General features: G+C 30.2%; 1 protein-coding gene across 9 annotated transcripts in view; it reads right to left on the reverse strand.

Moving 5' to 3' along the window:
• Positions 1-2,374: 2,374 nt before the first annotated feature.
• The window catches only part of LOC115886861 (poly(rC)-binding protein 3), a 713,764-nt gene continuing 693,679 nt past the window's right edge, over positions 2,375-22,459 (reverse strand). For 7 of the 9 annotated variants that reach the window (XM_030906168.1, XM_030906167.1, XM_030906172.1 and 4 more), the window contains one exon: positions 13,101-20,670. In XM_030906168.1, the coding sequence (XP_030762028.1) occupies positions 20,340-20,670 (331 nt within the window). In that variant the 3' untranslated portion in view covers positions 13,101-20,339. Of the gene's footprint in view, positions 5,117-13,100; positions 20,671-22,459 lie in introns of those variants that run through there. The other 2 variants (XM_030906173.1, XM_030906174.1) reach the window with 2 other exon arrangements.

The raw sequence follows: 22,459 nt of genomic DNA on the forward strand, positions 1-22,459 counted from the left end.
ATGATTTTTAGAGATTCTTAAACAACTGTCTAACATATCCAGTATTTGAGCATTATTGAATAGCTTACATATATTATCTTTCTCGTGCGAACCGACAACACTTGATGCCGCCTTTTTTTGTCAAAATTTATCTCTGTCGTATGCCTTAAAGTACAGACCACGGAAATAAAGCGACCAGGGATGGTATGTATTTGTGTTGTATACTGTTGAATGGCGTGAACAAATTATAATTTGTATTTAAGACAATTTTTTAAATTATTCATAATATCATATCATCTAAAATATCTGATTACATTGTTCCTCTGTGTAATGTAAATTTAGATGAATATGTGAGTAATAATCGATCGTCATTCCTAAGCCAACTTGTCCCTTTTTTTGGATTATACGAATTTAATTTCTAAAATAGGAATGTTCATCAATTGTTGGCGTTTTCCATGCCTATTTATTCATATAATTCCGCCATAAAATAAAAAGTTAATCTTTGATTCACTAAAGAACATTAATAGGATGTTAGTGGTAAAAATAGTAAGCAACTATTTAGGCAAGCATCTTTGTAAAAATTTTAAAGATACCTAAACAGTTTATTAAAACAGTATAAAGCCCAAAGTTTTACGAGATGATCGGGCTATTAATTTTTTTCTTGCCATTGATTTTTAGTTTTAGATTAAAATGTAGGTAAGGGAGTATATTATAAAGGATTGTCCCTAGTTATAGTCCACGTCAATATTAAAAACTATCTCGCACTTCTTTCTTTAAATAGTAAATATTCGAGTTTAATTAATTTTCGAAAAGAAAAAAATGGAGAAAGTTTTTTAGAGTCTAGCCTAAACTGACTTAATCATGGAATACACTTTTGAAACTTCAAAAGCGCATTAAAACAAATTCAAAAGTGTTTTCTTTGGTCCACTAAATTATGAAATCAAAAGTGTCTTTTATATAATACATTTTGGATCGAATCCATATTTTGAGCTAAAAATGACTAGACTTATTTTACGTTTATGATACTCTAACACAAACTACTTGAAATTGTTTGCATTAAAGTCTCAAAACAATACATCAATTAAAAATATCACTATGTCTATAATACATTAACAAGAAGTTACATGTAAAATTGATTCTAATAACATCATCTATAGGTTTAATACGACATTAAGTCTAAAGAAATTCTTCTTTTTCTACATCTACAAAATTAATGAAATAATAAATAAATATATGTAGACAGAATTGTGCACACAATCCAAAGCTGACTGTTAATAGTAATATGACAGTATCGCAATGAGGTTAAGCGAGCCATTATGAAGAATTATTTTTATCAATAATTTAGGGTTTGCTACTAAAAAATCTTAATAAAACAAAAACTTAGTAAAAACAAAAGCATACATTAAATAAGTCTTATTTAGATAAACAAATATAGCTTTTTATATTATAAGTCAGTTTAAAAGTTAATATAAAAAATGAAGGACTGTCACCGTCCACGGTTGTCCACTTCTGGTTGAGAGATAAACAAACCAAGCAATAAAACTTGCCGTATTTTATAAAGGGATTGCTGAAAACTTTATGTTGCATCTGCTCTATAATAAAATATACGAGGATAAAAATTTATAATAATAATAGCTCCCGTATACCCCGCTGGCAAGCGAACCTTTAGGTCGGCGTTTACATGTATAGGAGTGAGTCGTTATGGCAATCTAGTAAGTTGGAGTGAGCAAAAATACGAAGTATTTATTACATAACTACTTAATCTGAGGCTAGATTCCACGCGCTTCTGAAAATACTCGCCTTCTGTCTTTATTCAGTACATCTTATTTTACTAAGCGTGTTGACCGTACTCTTCATACACATGAAAACCGGCACCCACGACCAGAAATGCCGACCCTTAGTATAGCGTTTGACGCCTTGGGAGTAGCAAGGTACAGCTTGCCATGCTAGAGCTGTTCGGTATACAAGGCAGCAAATACGTTTAAATAAAATATACGACGGCCTCCCCATAAGAGCAATGAGAGGATTTACGTCCCAGTATTGAAGGACAGAAAATCGAATCTGAATGGTTTCAAGACATACGTTCATCCTTGTTTAGTCAAACCTCCTACAACACAAGGATATACTTATGTAGGAAATGCATTGAAATTCTATAGCCATCCTTCAATATCTGGACAGGAATTTAAGCGGTACCCTCCGTATATTTTATTTAAACGTATTTGCAAGGAAGGTAATGTGGCTAGCACTACACTTCAACCGCCTATTATTACCTCAGGATTGTGAATCCCAAGTACTCATTTAAGGCTGAGTCGACCTAGGTACCCAAACTATTTTTATTTTAATAAAAATAGTCGGCTGATGAAATGCCGGGTGTAGGATTCGAACCCACTACCTTGCGATTGGTAGACGAGAGCCTGTACCTCTACGCCACCGGGCACCTTTAAAAAATTATTAACTAATAAAATTATACGAGTTAAGTTAAAAAATATTTTTACATATCGCCACTTATTGTCTTATTACTGCTATAATAGATTTAACAAGAAAACTACAATGATAACGACGAATTCAACATATTTGTCGACAGATTCGAATTTTTCTTGTAACTAATTTTAAGTATCAAAAGAATGACACTATGTTTCAATATCTATGTAAAAAAACTTGAAATAAATGATTAATAAAAAAAGTATCACAGTTGAAATAAGAGCAAGAATAAAAATTAACTAATTATAATTTTTTTTGCTAAAATTCAAATTTCTTAAATAAAGTTCTAAGAATGTGCAGAGAAATATCACAAAGAAAATGTAAGTTTAACTGTCCTCTAATTTTTTTTTTATTTAAATCAAATTGTCTCTTGAATTCATTTTATTTAAAGTTTACATAACATAATAGGACGTTTTAGTAAGTAGGCTAGTAAGAATATTCCTAGTTGAAATGTTAAATTATTGTGTTTCATTTCATAATTGTCTATTACCGTTGACTGAGGAAATAAGAAGATGCGTAACCTTAAGAGCGATTGGGCGTGGCACAAAACATGTCCGAGTTTTAGTTTAGCTCTACGCCGCGCCGCTGCGCGCTGATACGTTTACAGCGCAGCGCATAAAAAATACTGTACCGTAGTTCTGCAGGTTCTGCTTTCAGTTGACAGAGTTGCCGGAGACAGTATTGCCAGAATTACGGATTAATACGTACATTTATCGATTTTGGGTACAGTACGATAATAATACGGATTTTCTAACTTTAAACAATTTAATATAATATGATTAAACAAAGAACAGCGTCAGATTTGGCTTGGAAATATTTTGGTAAATGTCAATAATCGTCAGTTCCAAGTCAACTAAATGAATTTTTTCGATGATACGAAATATTCAGTACCTATAAAAGAATTTTTATTTTTTATTTTATGTTTAACACGAATAAATTTTCAATGCATAAACGCGGATTTTTTATCCAAAGATATTTTCGTCAAACGAGGACATTACGAATTTATTATACTTTTTAATATGGCAACACTGTCGATTTCGGTTCCACACCGACTTTGCTGGCCGAATTAGACAAATTAAGTGTTTTATGCTTTAGCCGCAGAACGATTGGTGGCTTCACCGTACAGCACTTAGACGTAGACGTAGAAGAAATCAAATAAGCCTTGTCAAGAATTCGCCCATTAGGTTGCGTATCTTCCAAATTCAATCAACGCTATTCTTTATAGTAAAAGTAATATTGCCAGTGTTTTCAATGTTCGAATATACATATTCCATGTATTATTTAGCACTGTAAAACATTTTTAGTAACTTTACTTAAAAGCACTGCTTCACAGCCGTCCGAAAATTCAACTTAATGGCTCGCTTACTTATAAATTCTGGTCTGCCTAATCTAACCAAAATCATATATAAAATATTAGTTCAGAAAATTTCCCTATAAACGAAGAGAACATTTGACACTGTAATACAATCACAGCAAGACTATGAGATTACATATTATTCAAGTATTGCATGAATATTTGAGGAAGAATTTGCCGTAAGGTGAAGTGAAGTGAGCATTTTAACAAGCATGTTAATAAGGAAGAGAAAATTTGGCACATTTTTTACAGAGGAGTAAGAATCACAATTATTAAGTAACAAAATACTTAAAACCACAGCCCGATAATATATTAAAATGCAAAATCGCCTTGCATCACTATTTTTTAATCTCATAAGCCCAGAATGAGCTGCACTAGGATCACCAAATTGCCCAAATCACTCCAGACATCTTAAGGTTTAATTTAACAATAATTTATTATATGTTCAATTTCAAAAACCGATAACAAAAAAGTAGTTAACAATATGTTATGGCCTTGTCATAAAATATGTTTAAATTCCTAAGAGTTTTAATTAATTTCTACAGGATTTATTTTGTAAAATATTTATATTAAGAAATTTAATAAAAAAAAAATGAAAAAAATTGGACAAGGCGACAACGTCAAAATATTTATACTAAATAACAATCCAACTAATATTCTAAATCACACGTAACTACGTTTTACGATAAATTTAATAAATATATTAACCTAGAAAAACTACACCTACATAAATAGTATATATAAAAATCAAAACAAAAATTCTTTGGCTTTGTTCCCAGTACCAATTTTGCTTCTGACAAAATATTGTCTTAATTTTTTTTAAGTCTGGTTTAAAGAATATAATAATTAATTTGCAAATTATTACGAATATTTAGCAAGACTACTTCACGTTTTAAGGTAATTTTAAAACCTATTTATGCTATCCAAATAATATTGAAAAGCATAATTTAGCAATTAATGAAAATACTACTGCAAACCAGACTTGCAGATGCAGACTTCAAAATTGAACAATAATGGAATATTCCATACACAAACTTTAAAATTTATCATGAAAGATATTCATTTTGAATTAGAGATATGTAACATATCTAATTGATATTATTTAATGTAATACGTACAAGTACTTCTTTTCCTTCTAATGTGTTGCCCGTATTGAACTTTATTATTGCTGAATTGTGTTGTGTCTGATGCATACATGATTGGCTGAATCCGTCTCAATGGATTGGAGCTTTTACAATATGGTTGGGTGCAATGTAATGATAGCCTGGTAGTCCTGGTAGCCCAGCAGTTTCCATAGATATTCTAAACAATAATTACTGTGTTAATTATGCATTATGTAAGATAGAAAACTTGTCAACGAAAAATGCTGATATAAGAAAATTCAACAGGAATTGTTTAAAAATCTTAGTATCTAATATTTGCTTGGTTTACCATTTCTGATTCTGTATGAACTGTACCAATTTTATACATATTTTCTGGGGGTACATTGGAACATTATATGGTACAAAAACTTAGACACAACAAGAAAATAGTTTACTATATTAATTTCTAATAATGTAAAAAAGTCTGTTGTGTACTTATATTAAAAAAGCAAAACTAAAAAACATACCTATATACATACGAGGTTTGCTTAATGACATGCAAATAATATTTCAGGGGGTAATTCTTGGACCTATTCTAAGAAAAAAAAATTTCATATGAATTTATGTCCTTAACATCTTAACTTTTGAAATACAGGGTGGTAAAATTTTGTAAAAAATAACTTCTTTTCATAGTAGGTAACTCTCGATATTACTATTGTTATCTTGATAAAACTTTATATATGTTTTCTATGCATCAATATGTCGTTTTTAATGTATAAAAGTATTTATTTATTTCCACCAGTAACGTCCATACAGGATTTATAATGAATATTTTTGGAGAAAAAATGGTACGCCACCGACTTGTTTTAAAAAAAATATTATTCTCAAATTCTTCATTCTTTTCTAAGCAATTTTCACCACTTGACTTTTTTTTTGACCGACGCATGGTTTTTGCATAAACAAATTAAAGTCAATTTACTTCAGGGTGAAATCGCTAAAAATCTGACGCGATTAATTGTTATTTGGAACAACATTTTTTTTTTTATACAGGGTGGCGCAACTCATTCGCCTCGGTTGATTATACGAAAACGGAAAGATGTAGAAACAAAATATTTTATGGGTGTATGTGGGGAGAAAGTGTGCACAATTTAAAATTATTTTGAAATATACAGCATGTTTCAGAACAAAGATCCATACCAAAGTTATATTTTTTCTTATGGAACATCCGGTATTTTATTTCATTTTTGGATTCTTGGGCCCAAAAAAGGCATTTATTATAAGGGTTTAATTTGTTTAAAATCTTTAGTTTTTGAGATATTTAAAGATATTTAAATTTGCATGCTACAATAGAATAGACTATTAACGCACTGTACATTACTTTTCAGAATTAATTCTTATGCTGAGATTAAAGGTAGAGAAATAAACTTTACTGAAAATGTTATTGGTTCCTTAAATTTATACAGGGCTATCAAAAGTTGCTGATCTATTTTAAGGATATATTTTATATAAAAACTTTGTTATTTCAAATACAACATCCTGTATTTTTTTAAATAAATCGAAGCAGATTCAAGAGTTCTTTGAAACTATATTAGGGTTTCCTATACTTATCTAGCTCAGATTTTGAATAAAAAGCGATTTTTAAATAAAAATGCAATCAAGATGGCTGGTGTCGCCATGGCAATTTTCTAGTGACAGTTAGTATCTGTTTTCAAAGTCGACATTAGTTTATGGATATTATTATATTATTACTTATAATTTATAACAGTTTACTTAAATTTACCTTCAATAGTTTAATAAGTAAGTATTCATTATTATATCAAGAAAAATAAAGCAGTTTCTGCTGGCAGAACGAATAGATATGTTACTAGTGATATTATTTTGTGTGAGGAAAATTGTTTCTTGACCTCAAGGGCTTATGCTCAAAGATATCGAAATAGGCATTTATTCACTGCATAATATTCCTGATAAGCCTTACTTTGAAAAACTACTTGTCCTATTTCTCAGAGCTGGTAGTGTGGTTTATAAAAAAGCTATTAGGCAAAAACCTGTCGTTGGAAGTGAAGAAAATGAATTGGCCGTAATTGGCTCTTTTATAGAAAAGCCATATATCTACAAATCATCGTAAAATAATTCAAAGAACTACTTCTTCGTTTTTCTTGATAGAATAATAAATACATATTTAAAAAATATTATTTATTAAACTATTGTAGGTAAATTAAATAAAAGTAAATCGGTATAAATTTAAATAAGTCCATAAACTAATTTAGATTTTGAAAATAGCTACTAACTGTCACTACAAACTTGCCATGACGATACTAGCCATCTTGATTACAATTTTATTGAAAAATCGCTTTTTATTCAAAATCTGAGCCAGATAGGTATAGGAAACCCTAAAATAGTTTGAAAGAGCATTTAAATCTGCTTCGACTTATTTAAAAAAATACAGGGTGTTGTATTTGAATAACGAAGTTTTTATATAAAATAAATCTTTAAAATAGACCAGCAATTTTTGATACCCCTGTATGAATTTAAGGAAGCAATGCTATTTTTCAGTAAAGTTCATTTCTCTACCTTTAAACTCAGCACAAGAATTAATTCTGAAAAGTAATGTACAGGGTGTTAATAGTCTATTCTATTGTAGCATGCAAATTTAAATATCTTGAAATATCTCAAAAACCAAAGACTTTAAACATATTTAACCCTTATAATAAATACCATCTTTTGGGCCCAAGAATCCAAAAATGAAATAAAATACCGGGTGTTCCATAAGAAAAAATATAACTTTGGTATGGATCTTTGTTCTGAAACACCCTGTATATTTCAAAATAATTTTAAATTATGCATATTGTCTCCCCACATATACCCATAAAATATTTTGTTTCTACATCTTTCCGTTTTCGTATAATCAACCGAGGCGAATGAGGTGCGCCACCCTGTATATCAAAAAATGCATTTTGATGCATAGAAGAGCTGTATCAAATTTTATAAAACTACCTATAATAACATGTGTTATAAAAAAGTTTATTTTATAAAATTTTATCACCCTGTATCTCGATTGTTAAGATGTTTAGGAAAACATTCATATGAAGTTTTTTTTCTTAGAATAAGTCCAAGATTCATCCTTTTAAAAATTAGCATGACACTAAGGAACACCCTGTAAAAAAGGACTTTCTTTCCTATATTTACAACGGAAAATACGTATTTGTATAAGGCTAAGTTGATTTGGTTGATATCAAACACTGATTAAAATAACCTTTTTGAATTATACAGGATGTGTAGGAAAAAAATCAGTGATTTTTTTAAACAGGATGGTAGTCCCAGTATTGAGTTCTGAATATGTTTTCTTGTATGTAACTCCTTTATGTAGAAAATAATGCGTGGAGACAAAAAACTAAAAAAATATTTTTGAGTTTATTGTTATATTTACGCAGATTTTTTTTGTAAATTGTATAGTTATTTTTGGATGTCGTCTGTCAACAGCCTCTCTAACTAGTTGGATAAACTATATTAAAATATTAAAAATAAACTAGCTATTTCAATAGCCCTGAATATAGGATATCAAAAAATATTATATGGATAGTGCCATTGTCATTCCAGAATTCAACTTTTTAGCGTAAACCGTTTTTGAAAAAAATACTTATTACTTTGGTTTTGAATCATATACCGGGTGCGCCTCAAAAGTGGCTCGCCCCTATAATAACTTTAATTTATTTTTTTACATAAAAAAAAACGAGATTTGGCATGACAGTAGTATATGACATTAAAAAATCGTATTTTAAATTTCAATCTAGAGTGCCATGGCTGTGTTAAAAACACAATTTTTAACCAAGAGACCTTATGTCATATACCAACATACTAAATCTGGTTTTTATCTGAAAAAAATAAAAAAGTTATAGGGGCGAACTACTTTTGAGACGCACCCGTAGCATGTAGGCTCAAGTAATTTTGAAGCAAAGATCTTCCATCTGATTTTTTCCGAGCTAATTCAACGACAGCCAGTGTGAAGGAATATGAATAATGCATTTTTGGTATAATTTGATTATATTAATATGATAAATCCTACATTTCAGATTGTAGGCCGCTTAAAAACTGACATCGATTACACTTCTATACCTAGAGAAAACATGATATTAGCAATGGTATATTAATTTACCAAAGCAAGACAAGAATCAATTGTTACGAAATGTCAAAAGGTTTTGATAGGAGAAAATGGATGGTAAAGCTTACCAGGACATGATTCTTCTTTTTTCCGGACAGGTTGGGCAGCGGTCTGTTAGCAGTAGGCATGGGATGTGACATATGTGGTTGTGGACACACAAACAATCAAAGTGGATAGGATATTTGGTGTACTGGGTACCTAGCATTATCTAGGCTTTTAAAATAAACAATTTAATTTAATATCCAACAAGTATTAGGACTTACATAGCATACTTAACATAATGTATTAATAAAAACAATATTTGATTAATGACTGAATTGAAAATCAAAAAAAACCCTTAAAATGTTCTAAAATAGATATTTATGCGCCAGAACAAAAAATAATACTTACAAAATGAAAAATCAGATTATTACTTTCATTTACACGTTTTTTAATCTAATCACATATGGATTATATTTTTGAGTAAACTATACCGGGTGCGTCTCAAAAGTGGCTCATCCCTATAACTTTTTTATTTTTTTCAGATAAAAAAAAACGAGATTTGGTAATTTAGTACATGACATAAATTAGATTTGATTAAGGTATTCCATTATTTTCGGTCGAAGTGTCATTTTCTATCGATTAAGTAAAAAAATACGGAAGATGTCATTTAAAAATCAAAAGTTGTAGTCATTTCCGGTGAAACAGGAAGTGACCAAAAACAATTGAATACGTCATCAATCCTAATTTGTCATATACAGAGATACTAAATCTCGTTTTATTATTCAATGCTTTCAATTGTTTTTCGTTACCTCCTGTTTTACCGGAAATGACGGTAACTTATTCCATTTGCCACCTTATTCCATTTGAAAAAATTGAGATATGATTAAAAATAAGACTTAAAGCATCTTTAAAACGGCAAGGACATGACACGAAAAACTATAGACAATCAAATCTATTTTTCCAAAGCTCCTTAATTAAAAATTAGCGAAAATGTCAAAAGTTGACATATGATATGTCATTCTATTCAGAGTGTCATTTTCTATCGAATAAACTTAAAATATACCGAGGGTACCATTTAAAAATCAAAAGTTGTAGTCATTTCCGGTTAAACAGGAAGTGACCAAAAACAATTGAATATGTCAATGAATATCAATTTACGTCATATACTAATATACCAAATCTAGTTTTTTATCGAAAAAAAAGCTATAGGGGAAGGTCACTTTTGAGACGCATCCGGTATATTGTGCCCAAATTTTGATATTTGCTTTATGCATCCTGCACACATCGATTTCTTTAATATGTGCAACAAATTTAGTCTATCCAACGAATCAGATAATATTTCGACAGACATGCAAAAAATTGCCAAAAAAATTTGTCTGTGAATTAAAATGACAAACACAACTGTCACTGTCAGGGACTCTCCCGTTGGATAGACTATATTTGAGCGTGATGGCAGCGATAGATCTATTGACGACCGACGTATGATAGATACCGTATGGATACATATAAATATAACACTAACCATTATAGAGGTTCTGGCTAGCAAACATTCCAATTTGAAAGAAGACCAAGTCCAGCAGAGGATGAGTATAGTACAGACTGATAGTGATGAACCACAATAATTATTTCACTAAATATTATTCCAAAAAAATATACAATTTAATTTTCTCTATGAAATATATTATGGTTACAGCAATAACATTACTAAAGAATAATATAAAATAGACTTAGGCCCCTTTATTTAGCTATGCTCAAAAGATGAAATACTCTATTCTTTTAACTATGGTTGGATGATTGCCTATAGCTGCTGATTTGACTATATCAGAGACATATATAGTCAGATATTTTTATATAATTTACAGTTGTTAATTACAGTTATATATTTTGACACTACTTATTGGTCATATTTATTTCAATGTTATGTTAACATTAGACAATAAGGCATACGGTATCTAGGCAGATTTTTAAATTCCTAGATGTCATCAACTTCATTGTAGTGTATGTGCCGATGTGCTTAAAGTCCGTCCAACGGGCAGATAAGTGACAGTGACAGTAGGTATATTTGCCATTTTAATCCACAAGTAAATTTTAATTCATTTACTAAATGTCGTCTGTTGATATTCTTCACTGACTCGTTGGACAAACTTTACATGAAATTTGCGCTCCCCAGTAACACAGTGTATGACCAAACAATTTTATGGATAGAAGTGATTTCCATGATGACAGATAAACCCTTCTTGCGGGAGGAAAGTACAGTAAACTTGTTTAAACCGTTAAGGTATAAACCTTTATAACATTATTATATTACTGATTATAACAAAATAAATGTCCGGTGGAGGAAAATATGCTAATGACATTTATTGTATAATTTTAATTTAAAAGTAGATTGATTTTTTGTAGACGTATGTTGGTTGTAAAATTTAATATATTCCCTTGCTGAAAAGGCTATAGATTAAATTAGAGTTGCAAAGTAGTGACCAAGGTCGTATTGCCAAAAAGTAATAAACCTAAAAATTATACTAAAAAAGTGAGTTGTAGAATAGGCGCATACGAGACTATATCAAAATATATATGAAAATTGTTTATCCTCACTGTGGTCCATGTCTAGGTTTTTCGCACATTGGAATACATCTTTTTTTTTAGTTTAGGTCACTTATTTTTAAACTTATATACCGTATGATCGAAAAAAAACAGTCCTTAGGAATAATGTTAAGATTAAGATTAGATCTAATACATGGTGTTTCAAAAAACATGTGCCATCTCTTGTAGAGGGATATTCCTCACGTAAAAAGATAATAATAAGATTTATTTTTCATATCAACATAGGTCCAATTCTGCTTTGTTTCGTAGCTACAAGCGGTTAAAGTAATTTTTTTTCGACTTTTTATAATTTTGTTCCAAGTGCTTATTAAATAAAAAAGTGCTTATATTATATAATTGCTTCAGTGATTCGAATGAAATTTTGAAGGTAAAAGTTATTATAAGTGCTACATATTTTAATGCTAAAAAAGTGTCGATAGATACATCAGGGACGTGCATATGTGTTATCACTGAAATATTTTTAGAAAACCACTGACTTTTTTTCTTCTGATAGGATAATTGTATAGGCTGTTTAATGCCAATTAAAAGTTGTATCTTGATATTTTGTCGATTTCGACCTCCTTGATGAAATAAACGCAATTTTACTAATCACAATAATTAATAAAATTAAATTAAAAATAGAGTTAATAAATTATTTATTTATCTAATTTATTATTAAATATTATTACTATTAGTCCAACCACAAGTAAATTGAAATAAAAAATAATGGAATTTAATATAATTACAAAATACTTAATTTTAAAGTTTTAACATCCTATAATTTTAAAACTGTGCATTTCCATACCCATTTTTGTGAGAACTTTTTTCATATTTTTTGATGAGTACTTATTTAAAACTTTCGCAAATTAATGATATTCAATTTTTTTAAAGGCTGCTATTAGACTTGGATTAAAGCAAATTAATAAAGTTGCGTTTATCTCACCAAGGAGGCCGAAATCGACAAAATATCAAAAGAAAACTTTTAATCGGCATTAAACGGTTTACACTATTTCTCTAACCAGAGAAAAACATGTCAGTGGCGTACATGTTTTCTTTTCAGAAAAATATTCCAGTGTTAACCCATATGCACGTCCCTAATGAATATGGCAATACTTTTTTAGCATTATGTCGCATTTAATTAATTAATTTTTACCCTCAAAATTTCAATGGAATCGCTAAAAGTACTTGGAGGAAAATTATAATAAATACAAAAAATTAAGATTTTAACACCCCGCAGCCACGAAACAAAGCAGAATCGGACCTATGTTGATATGAAAAATAAATCTTATTTTTACGTGAGAAATCTCCCCACGAGAGATGGCTCATGTTTCTTGAAACACCCTGTATATGAAGTATATAAACCTATATTTTATTGACTATTACTCAAATAAAATATTATTTAGGTCGGTCACACTTTTATCATAATTATTATCTTATAATTCTGTACCTGAAAAAAATGTGAATAAAAAAATAATAGTTTTGATACACACACTGTATTTACTTAGAACTCTTAACTATTACATTAGTCATAAAATTATATCTAAATAGGTATACAATCAAGCATGTACGTAAAGTTAAAACTAAATTCTAATTTAATCATATATAAAGTATAATAATAAAAAGCATGTTATAATGTACTTTTTAATCATCTGTATATGTCACTTTTAACTATGATATGTCAAACTGCCTACATTTTCAGACCTAATCAACTTATTGTATAAAGTAATAATAGTAATTCACAAAAATGAACAGAAATAAATTAAACATCCACTTATAGCAATGTCGAATTTTATAATACACATAGATATTTTTTTACTTTTAATAATCAATATGTGAGAATAAAAAAATATGCATAAAATAAATATTTTCCTCCATTGCTAGAAGCGTCGGAATTATAAATATCAGTAATATAAAAATCAAATAAAATAATACAAAACTTTGGGTTATTCAATAAACTGTATAATTGGTTTAGACGTAAATTTTTTTTGTGTAAGATTATAAGTGATCATAGGAATAACTAACCCTACAATTGGGTGTAAAAATGGTTAGTGGCAATTTTTACCCTGTAATCTTAGCTTATATCTAAAAATGTTAAACCAATATTACAACGTTAAGTTGATATATTTACATTATGCATTTACCTATTTTAATACCAAAATCTGACCAATAATACAGTTTTAAATAAAGCAAAATATAATTTGATGTAGACATTTATGACCTGACTATTAAATATTAAATTGTATGAAAACTGTGAGAAAGATAAACTTATCAAAAGGCTTCTTTCGATAGGTTTATATTTTCAATATAACACACTATTTTAAAAATATTAGTTTCTTATTGACTTTATATTTTTCCAGTGTATTTCGAGACAACTCTTAAGATGTATGAGTAATACTTAATGAGCAAACATTATTCTTATGTTTGTAATTACTACTACTTTAATATTTACAAAGAACTCCACAAAAAATCTTTAAATCATAAATTATAATTGTAATAAGACTTATTAAATACACAAAACAATAAAAGTAAATTAGTTAGCCCTATAAAGAAGTCTAAAAAACTATATTAATCCATAATTGAAACAATTTCTTTGGTTTTGTCATTGTTACAAACCATCTAATATAAAGTTCATATACCACCATACTATTAAAAATAACTACCATATACAAGAACTTCAAAATATTCAAATTTCAAATTCAAATTTTTTTTTATATCAAAAGCTGTATTATTTTAGCACTAAATCCCCTATATTTAAGCTACTAGATTATCTTGTTGAAATTTTGAACTGAAAAAATCGTTTCCTGTACTTATAAAGCAGTAGCGGCCTGTCCTCTAGCATGAAAACTACTATCGATACCAATAAACTTTTAGTTACGTCATCGAGGACGCGATTATTAAATTCATTGTTGCCAACTGTGGACATATTCTGCGCCGGGCTGATTAACTGGAATTTAAATTACCCGCTGGCGATTCAGATGGTAGCTCTGCTGTAAAAAATGTCAAGTTGCCACATTCATTTCTTTCCTGACATTTTGATTGATTTTGACACTTTAGTTTTGTATTACAAGTTTTTGGTTTAAGTGTAATGTTGTAATAATATATTAAACTTAAAATATTTTACTAGCAGACCTTGCAACAGAAAATTGTGAATAGTAGTGCGAAGTGTACAAAATGCCGAAGAACTTAATAGCCGTTGCGAAAAACTCATCGCAACCTTATCAGAAAATTTCGAACGGAAAAGCAATTATAATGGCCCGTTATATCCCTTAATAAGTGCTGTTAAGGAGGCGAGTTTTGTTCATGTAAATAATAACTGTTTATATATTTATAATTCATTCGTTTTTGTTTCCTAAAATATTTTGATTAAAAGAAAATATGTAAAAGTCGGCAACGCTGTGCCGGTCAAGCTTGCCAATCACTTAACTAAAAGTTTATTTGGTTTGATTTATAGAAGGACATACTTTATGGACTAAACATAGTAGATAAGCTTTTGCTTGCGGAAGGCTGTGCGCCCCATCCCCCTTCAGAACACACGATCCGCCACTGTATATAAGATATGTTGATGAATATCTTCAAGCACATACTTCTTCATAGATACTTTATTTAATAAAATATTTTTAAATATTACTAAAATAAAGTTTCCTTTGGTCGCAAATAAAAAGATAAAATATTAAATTAAATGAAAGCAGTATCAGTTCATAAGGAAAGTAACACAGTGACATGGCACGACCTGATTTTTTTCTAAATGTAGCAGTGTAATAGGCGAGTTTTGACATTTACTAGGTTATGCAAAGATTGTATGTATATATCATTCATTTTTTATTCGCGAAAAACTCAAGAAAGTTCGACAAAAAAGTTGTATTTTTAGTTACTTAATCTGAAAAAAAATACAACAAAACAACCAGTGGCGCCGAATATTTAGGTTAAATATTAGCCACTGAACTTATTTTTTTTATATTAGTTAAACCCTTACTAATGTAAATACAACAGCTGAATTTCGACACAATCGACAAAAAAATATTTAAGTATGTACAAAAACTGATTAATTTCATATTACTTTATATAAAACGTTGCAGTTTTCTTAGGATACCAGGAATACTAAAGAAAACAATACCCCGGCCACTTGTAACTTGTATAAGTCTTTTGTAACCACGTAAATACAACCACTCGTCTAATACTTCATATAAATACTTTGTGAGAGTAGCTTCATCTAAAGAAGCCAACGTGTCATCAACTCATGTCGCAATTGAACTGCAACCGCCTCCTTGCTTACGATTGGTGATGTATAAACGTGAACTATATACGCTTATTACTTAGTTAACGCTATAAAATAATATTCAGAAATAATTTCGCGGCGCTGCCTAATAGTCCAGTCAGTGGGGTGTTTTGCCATACAAAAGGTGGTTTTATATGTTGTTAAGGTTTGGGTCTTGACAAAAAATCCAAATTTTCGACCTTGGGGTGGGACCACTCGAGCCGCCATCTTGGATAGAAGGTACAGTGACGAAAAGTTGAACATATTTTCCAAAAAAAATAGGAAAATTCCCCAATTTTGTAATTTTTCCGAAATTCTCGTTATTTTTTACATAGGTATAAACAGCAACGGCTGGTGAGGTAGTGCCACGGTGCCACGGAGCCAAATATAACGCACAACATAAAAAAAACTTAAAAATAAGGTAGTGCCATGGCGATTTATTAGCGAAAAAAACTCGATTTGAGAAGTCTGCACGCCTCTCTCCTTCACAACAACTGAGTCAGAGTCACTTTCAATCAAACGTTTATCACAAATGAAACACAAATTAACTTCGGGATTTGCCATAGCAAAACTGCGACGAGCACTTTGTATCAACAAACAAACTGACATTAGACGCTACATTGACATTACTGGGCAACCATTTTATTATAACATTTTGGTTTCTCCATGGCCCGCTTGACAAAATATATTCGATTTCACCGCGTAAGCATATTTTTATCATGATGCATGAGATGATGGGCCAATTAATATGCGATAGACTTTATAAATTAATTGTTTTTTTATTATTTTTGTTGTAATTGAAATAAGCAACAAATATTGTTGATTAGTTGTTAATACCATATAGCAGCAAATTATCTTAGTTGTTTTTGTTAAAGTTATTTAATAAAAATTAGTTCAGAAATGCGATATTGTGTTAATATATTTCCTTGGTCCAATTCATATGCGACTGGGCTCGTATTCTTGGGTCTACGTCACTTGGGCGGAAACAAGAAGGGCGTCAACAAAAAGATTGTACTTAGGAAATAATTTGGGGAAAATTTCGTTATCTGCAAAATATTCTTCGCCCTTTTTGCCTCCGCCCAAATAATTACTCCACCCAAATTGTTTCGCCCTTTTTACGATGCCCCGTTATACTTGATACATCGAAAAAACATTTTGATCGTAAGATTAACCGCTGCGGATATATTTTGAAAAATACAGTTTTTTGTATCTTTAATTCAAGATGGCGGCTCGAGCGGTCGCACCCCAAGGTCGAAAATTTGGATTTTTCATCAAGACCTAAACCTTAACAACATATTAACAAATTACTACTACACCACCTTTTGTATGGCAGAGGCCTATAATGGCCCTCCACTGATTGGACTATAACGCTGAAGAAGCGTTCACCCGCAAGACTGATGACTGTTAGATGGATACTTTAGATGCAGCTATTTTAAAGATATATTTTTATAGGGGTATAGTAGTTTGCAAAAAGCATCACTGATCCAATTTTTGCGAAGAGTTCTGATCATAAGCCTTAAATCTAAATAAAGCCAGAATGATCCTTGAACGAGTTAATTTTCATATAACATATTAGAAATAAATTGTTTGGTAATTATTGGAAAAACTGGAAATCGTCCGATTTTCACCAAAATTTACATCCACCCTATTTCGAGGTGGCAGATTACGAATCTGACCTTTTTTGGCGGCCCCTTTTTTCGTTTTTCAGAAAAATCCAAAAATGTAACCAAATGCTATTTTTCAAAATTTCTCATATTTTATAAAGTTTTGTTAGATATTCAATAATCATTCAGGTTTTTGCTATTTTCTGTTACTTTTTTTGTCCAATTCTATGCATAATAGAGGAAATTGCAAAAACAGATTTGTAAATAATCTGAAAATGTTAGGTCACGTGTTAGTGACATTTATACATGGCTTTAATTTGGCAACATTTAAAGCCATGTTGCTATATCTAAATTTAGCTGGTACCCAGATTCACAGATTAATTTTTTACCCACAACTACACTTTGATATCATAGAATATAGAATATATTTAGACCAGACGCTAACGGGGTCGCGAATGAGTTGTGATTGCTTTGGTTTAAGCCTTTTTCATGATTTCCTGGTTGTATTAACTTTAAACCTTAAGGCGTGTTACAGAGTTTCGGCACCGTATCCCTTATCCTTTTAGACCATCGTATTTCGCGAAGTGACTATGGATTATGATACGGTTTCCTTTCATTATCATAATTAACAATGGCACATAACAGATGAAAATATTCAAAACAATCATTATTAGTAAAATAATTGATGGGATTAGGTTAATGCCTAGTTATCGCTCTAGAAACCAAAACACGATGTAAGTGTATTTTGATTGCTTGGTTTCACACTTTTGTTTATTTCTGTTTTTTTATTACGTATCCGATGATGCGTATTAAAATCTGATTAACTAAACAAAACAGTGACACCAAGTAATCAGAACATTGTTAGAGCTACAGCTAGACAATAGACATTAACCTAATCCCCTACCAATTATTTTAATAATAGTCCCTAATCAACCGAAAAAGTGCAAGACATGACAACGTTGCACATTTTTAGATTTATAGAATTATATTTGTCTCTCTCATTGTATAGAATGTCGCATATATGAATGTCAAACTTTCATCACAGCTTTCATCTTGTCTGAATTTGCTTTGTTTATTTTGTTAAGAAAGGCGTTTTTCAGTAAAATTTTGGGTATTTTTCTATACCCAATGAAGTGTGGCTTTTAGATAAACTATATTATAATGAAATTATTACTTTATACGGCTTAAATTAAGAAAAATTCAATTTTTAAATAATTTTTCGGTTTTCTGAAAAACGGCAAGAGACTATCAAAAAAATCATCTACAACCTCATAATAGGGTGTATACATTTATTTTGTGAAAATCGAACGATTTCCTGTTTTTCCAATAGCCAATTGTTTAATGGAAAATTTTAATATATACATAACCCTTGCTAAATGTCGATGGAAGCTTATGCGCCAATTACTTGTACTGGTTCAGACCAATGCTAAAATACCAAATACTACATACAATATAAATAAATAAAAATACCAATTTCGTAATTAAACTAGGGATGAATTGAATTAACAAAAGAATCACAGCCTTTATCAGACACTACTTGACAACAAATATGTTTCCTGCAAACTGCAATATTGAGAATAAGACTTCAAAATGATTATATTTTAGGTTCAAGTTGAAACAATAACAAATTAGAATGTAGAATATTTGGGTGAGGAGTTAAGCACCGCGACCTTGCAGATCTATTGTCTCCCTTTCTTGAGCTATAACGAGTTATAACTCATCGTATAGTTTCAGGGCTTTGAGAAAAGCCAGTATCTGAGACGGATTCACAGAGGCTAGTTCTCAATTTGCAATATCAGTCGTACCAAAGTTTCATATTATGCTCGATATTATGAGAATATAAAAATTATATAAAATGTCCTTTGTTGAATGACACACGATCATAAAATTTTTGGCTGTACAATAAAAGAACTAACACAGAGGGATATTTAATTTTATTCGGCTTAGTAAACTTACACCTAATATATCTTTTTGTTCAGTCTATTCAATATATTTTGTTAATTTTCATTCAATAAAATGTTATTAAACAAACTCAATATCAGTCGACGTTTAGTAAGGGTTTAATGTAAATTGACAATTAAATGACATTTATCTTAGCTTAGATCAGTACAAATCCTACCTATTATTAAGAAATTAACACTATCTGTCAAGAGCTGCTTTCCATTCACAAAATCTATGATATTTTAAGTCTTAATTCAAAGTTTTCTTCCGAAATATATCCTTAAAATATTTTAAAAATATATAAACAATCATAATGAAAAACAAAGTTTAACCTAGTCAAATTTCACAAGTCAATAAATAAAAAAGTTCCATATGACGCGGACTTTGTGACACATATGTGTGTGTGTACACATATATGCAAGTAATTTTAATAAAATTTGTTTATTTGTATGTATTAATTACTACCTTGAAGTTCAAGGTATGAAAAATACAACAGAAGTAAATAAAAAATATAAGAACAGACATAAGAGAGAAAAAAAAAACATAAAAATTCCATCTCTATCCCGCAATATTATTCTTTTACAAATCATTACATTGTTTATAAGTACTTCATATAACGTTATTGTATTAAATAACATAAAAACAATGAAAAATTTTAACATTATTTTTTATAACTGTTAAAATCGAACCCTTCATCATAAATCTCGACCAAACCAAAAAGAACAATCAGTTTTAAAGCGTGGATATGAATGGAAAACAGTTCTCAATTCTACAGAATAGCGATAACTAATACAAATTTCTAAAAATGGCCCCAATACATACTAGCTTGCTACATATATTATGTCAAATTACAAAATCGTCAAAAATATAAAGTCAACGATAGCTTTTCATACCGAAAATATGAAATTAATGGCAAGTACATCTAGTATGGATTAAACTTATTCCTTTCGCTCTTCAGTTTGCTGCCTTGTTCGCTTGACCTTCCGTAACTCGACGAAGACTTATGCGGCCTGTGCACGCCCGTGGTTTGAATTGGAGCAGTGGTAGAGCCGGTACCCGCGCCTAACAGTTCCGTGAGCCCGCCCAATGCGCTCAGACTAGTGAGGGCATTGAGGGCTCCAGGCTTGGCTAGGAGCTGAGCGAGTGGGATGGCGCTGGCCAATGGGGAAGTGGCAGCAGTAGTGGAAGTGGAGTTGGAACCGCTGGCGTTCGGGGAACCTTGGGATTCTAGGTTGGCCTTCTGCAGCTCGACGCTGTGGGGAGATAAAGGGTTATTAGGGTGGGTGGGTGATCATAGGGTATAAGTAGGAGTTTTGTGGTCCCGCATTTAAAAATTAAAACGCGAGTATCCTTTCACTAATTTTGGATCGAAATTTTCAGCATAGTTAATCGCTGACTTGTTAACTGACAACAAAACAAAAACCTAACATGTAAATATAACCCGAATATCTTCTATATTTTTTAAAGTCAGTATCATGGCTTAATAAACTAAATGTTTTTGGGGTTATTTTAGGATCAATGTAGTCATTGTTCAATAATATATATATATAAGTATTTTTGAAATATAAAAAAAAAGATATTCGTTATTGAAAGTCTTACGGTAAAAAATATTTTAGAAAATCCTACTTAAGTACTACTAGGTAAATAAAAATTAAAAAAAAACAATAATATTACCAGGTTTATTATAATTTTTAATTTACTATACTTGTGGAGTGCATGTAGTCTTCTACCTTGGAATTCAATTACTGTGAATATATTAATGCGAAACCTTCTGTATTATGTTTTATTGATAAAATACTAAAATGCTTACCTATTTTTTTTCGTAGCTCTTAATTTTTTATTTTAGTAAAAAATTCTTAGTTATCTATTTTTTATTTTCATTCTAAGTAAATTTATTGAAATAAATGAATCTAATGCATAAGCTATACCTATACTGCTTATATTTTAATCATTGAAATATTGATTATAATCGAGTTATACAGGGTGGCGTGTCATATACGACGCGGTTTTTGCAAGGAGAATTAAACTTTGTTTTTTTGTAATGGAACACCCTATATATTAATTGATTTTCGGGCTCTAGTAAAAAAAAACAAAGGCGAGTTTCATTAGAAAAGTATATGACAAATGTATAGTTTTTGAAACACATCCTTTTCACACTTGATGTATTTTAAAGTTTAATATATTTTGTTCTAGTGGGTCGATTTTGATGATTTTTTATAGTATGTAGCCAAATTATTTGACTTTTTAGTATCTATCTAAATTAAAAATGAAACACCTCATCTGTTAATTACACGAGCGAAAACAAAATGTTGATATTTTGGTGAAAGTTTGCGATACCATGTGGAATATGTTAAAACAACAAGAAATTTAAAATCATTTTATAATCTAGATACATCCTTTCTCGATAGTTCATCTCATTAGCTTTATTTTTGTTGGAGATATTCGCTTTTGAAGAAGACTTTTTTCGTAATTTTTACATTGCCTTTGCCTCTAGTTCTAGTCAACAGATCTAGTAAGTTCTGGTCCCGAAGCAGGCCTTCTTACATAAGATTTGCTTCATTTAGTCTTCTTCTTATAGTCCGCTAGTTAATATGTACGTTCCTTAGGTGCAATTGATTATAAATTTGAAAAGATGACAAACGGCAGTTTCTTAGCGATAAACTTACAATAAGTCGATCGTCTCGATTAGAAGTTCTCATATGAAGGTTCCTGGACGTCTAGATTGACGACCTCATAGACATGGTCATAATTCAAAAACCACTCAGTATACTCTATGGTATTAAGATATTTTTGGAACCGGAATTTTGCAGCAAATTCACTGAACTAAACAAATATAAAGCATTTCATTTGAAAAACTAGAACTTAAGCGTAAAAATATATTTGACTCCCCTGTATCAAACCTATAAAAATATTTTTGAAATGTAAACTACCATTAAACACATATTTTGTAAAAGGTTTGGAATGAAAAACTCAAATAAGAATCCTGAAACAGAGTTTTTTTCGGAACACGGATCTTGTATGTATGTGTTTATTTAAATACTA

This window comes from Sitophilus oryzae, unplaced genomic scaffold, assembly GCF_002938485.1.
Source record: "Sitophilus oryzae breed Bouriz unplaced genomic scaffold, Soryzae_2.0 scaffold_499_pilon_pilon, whole genome shotgun sequence".
In the NCBI taxonomy this organism is placed as follows: Eukaryota; Metazoa; Arthropoda; class Insecta; order Coleoptera; family Curculionidae; genus Sitophilus; species Sitophilus oryzae.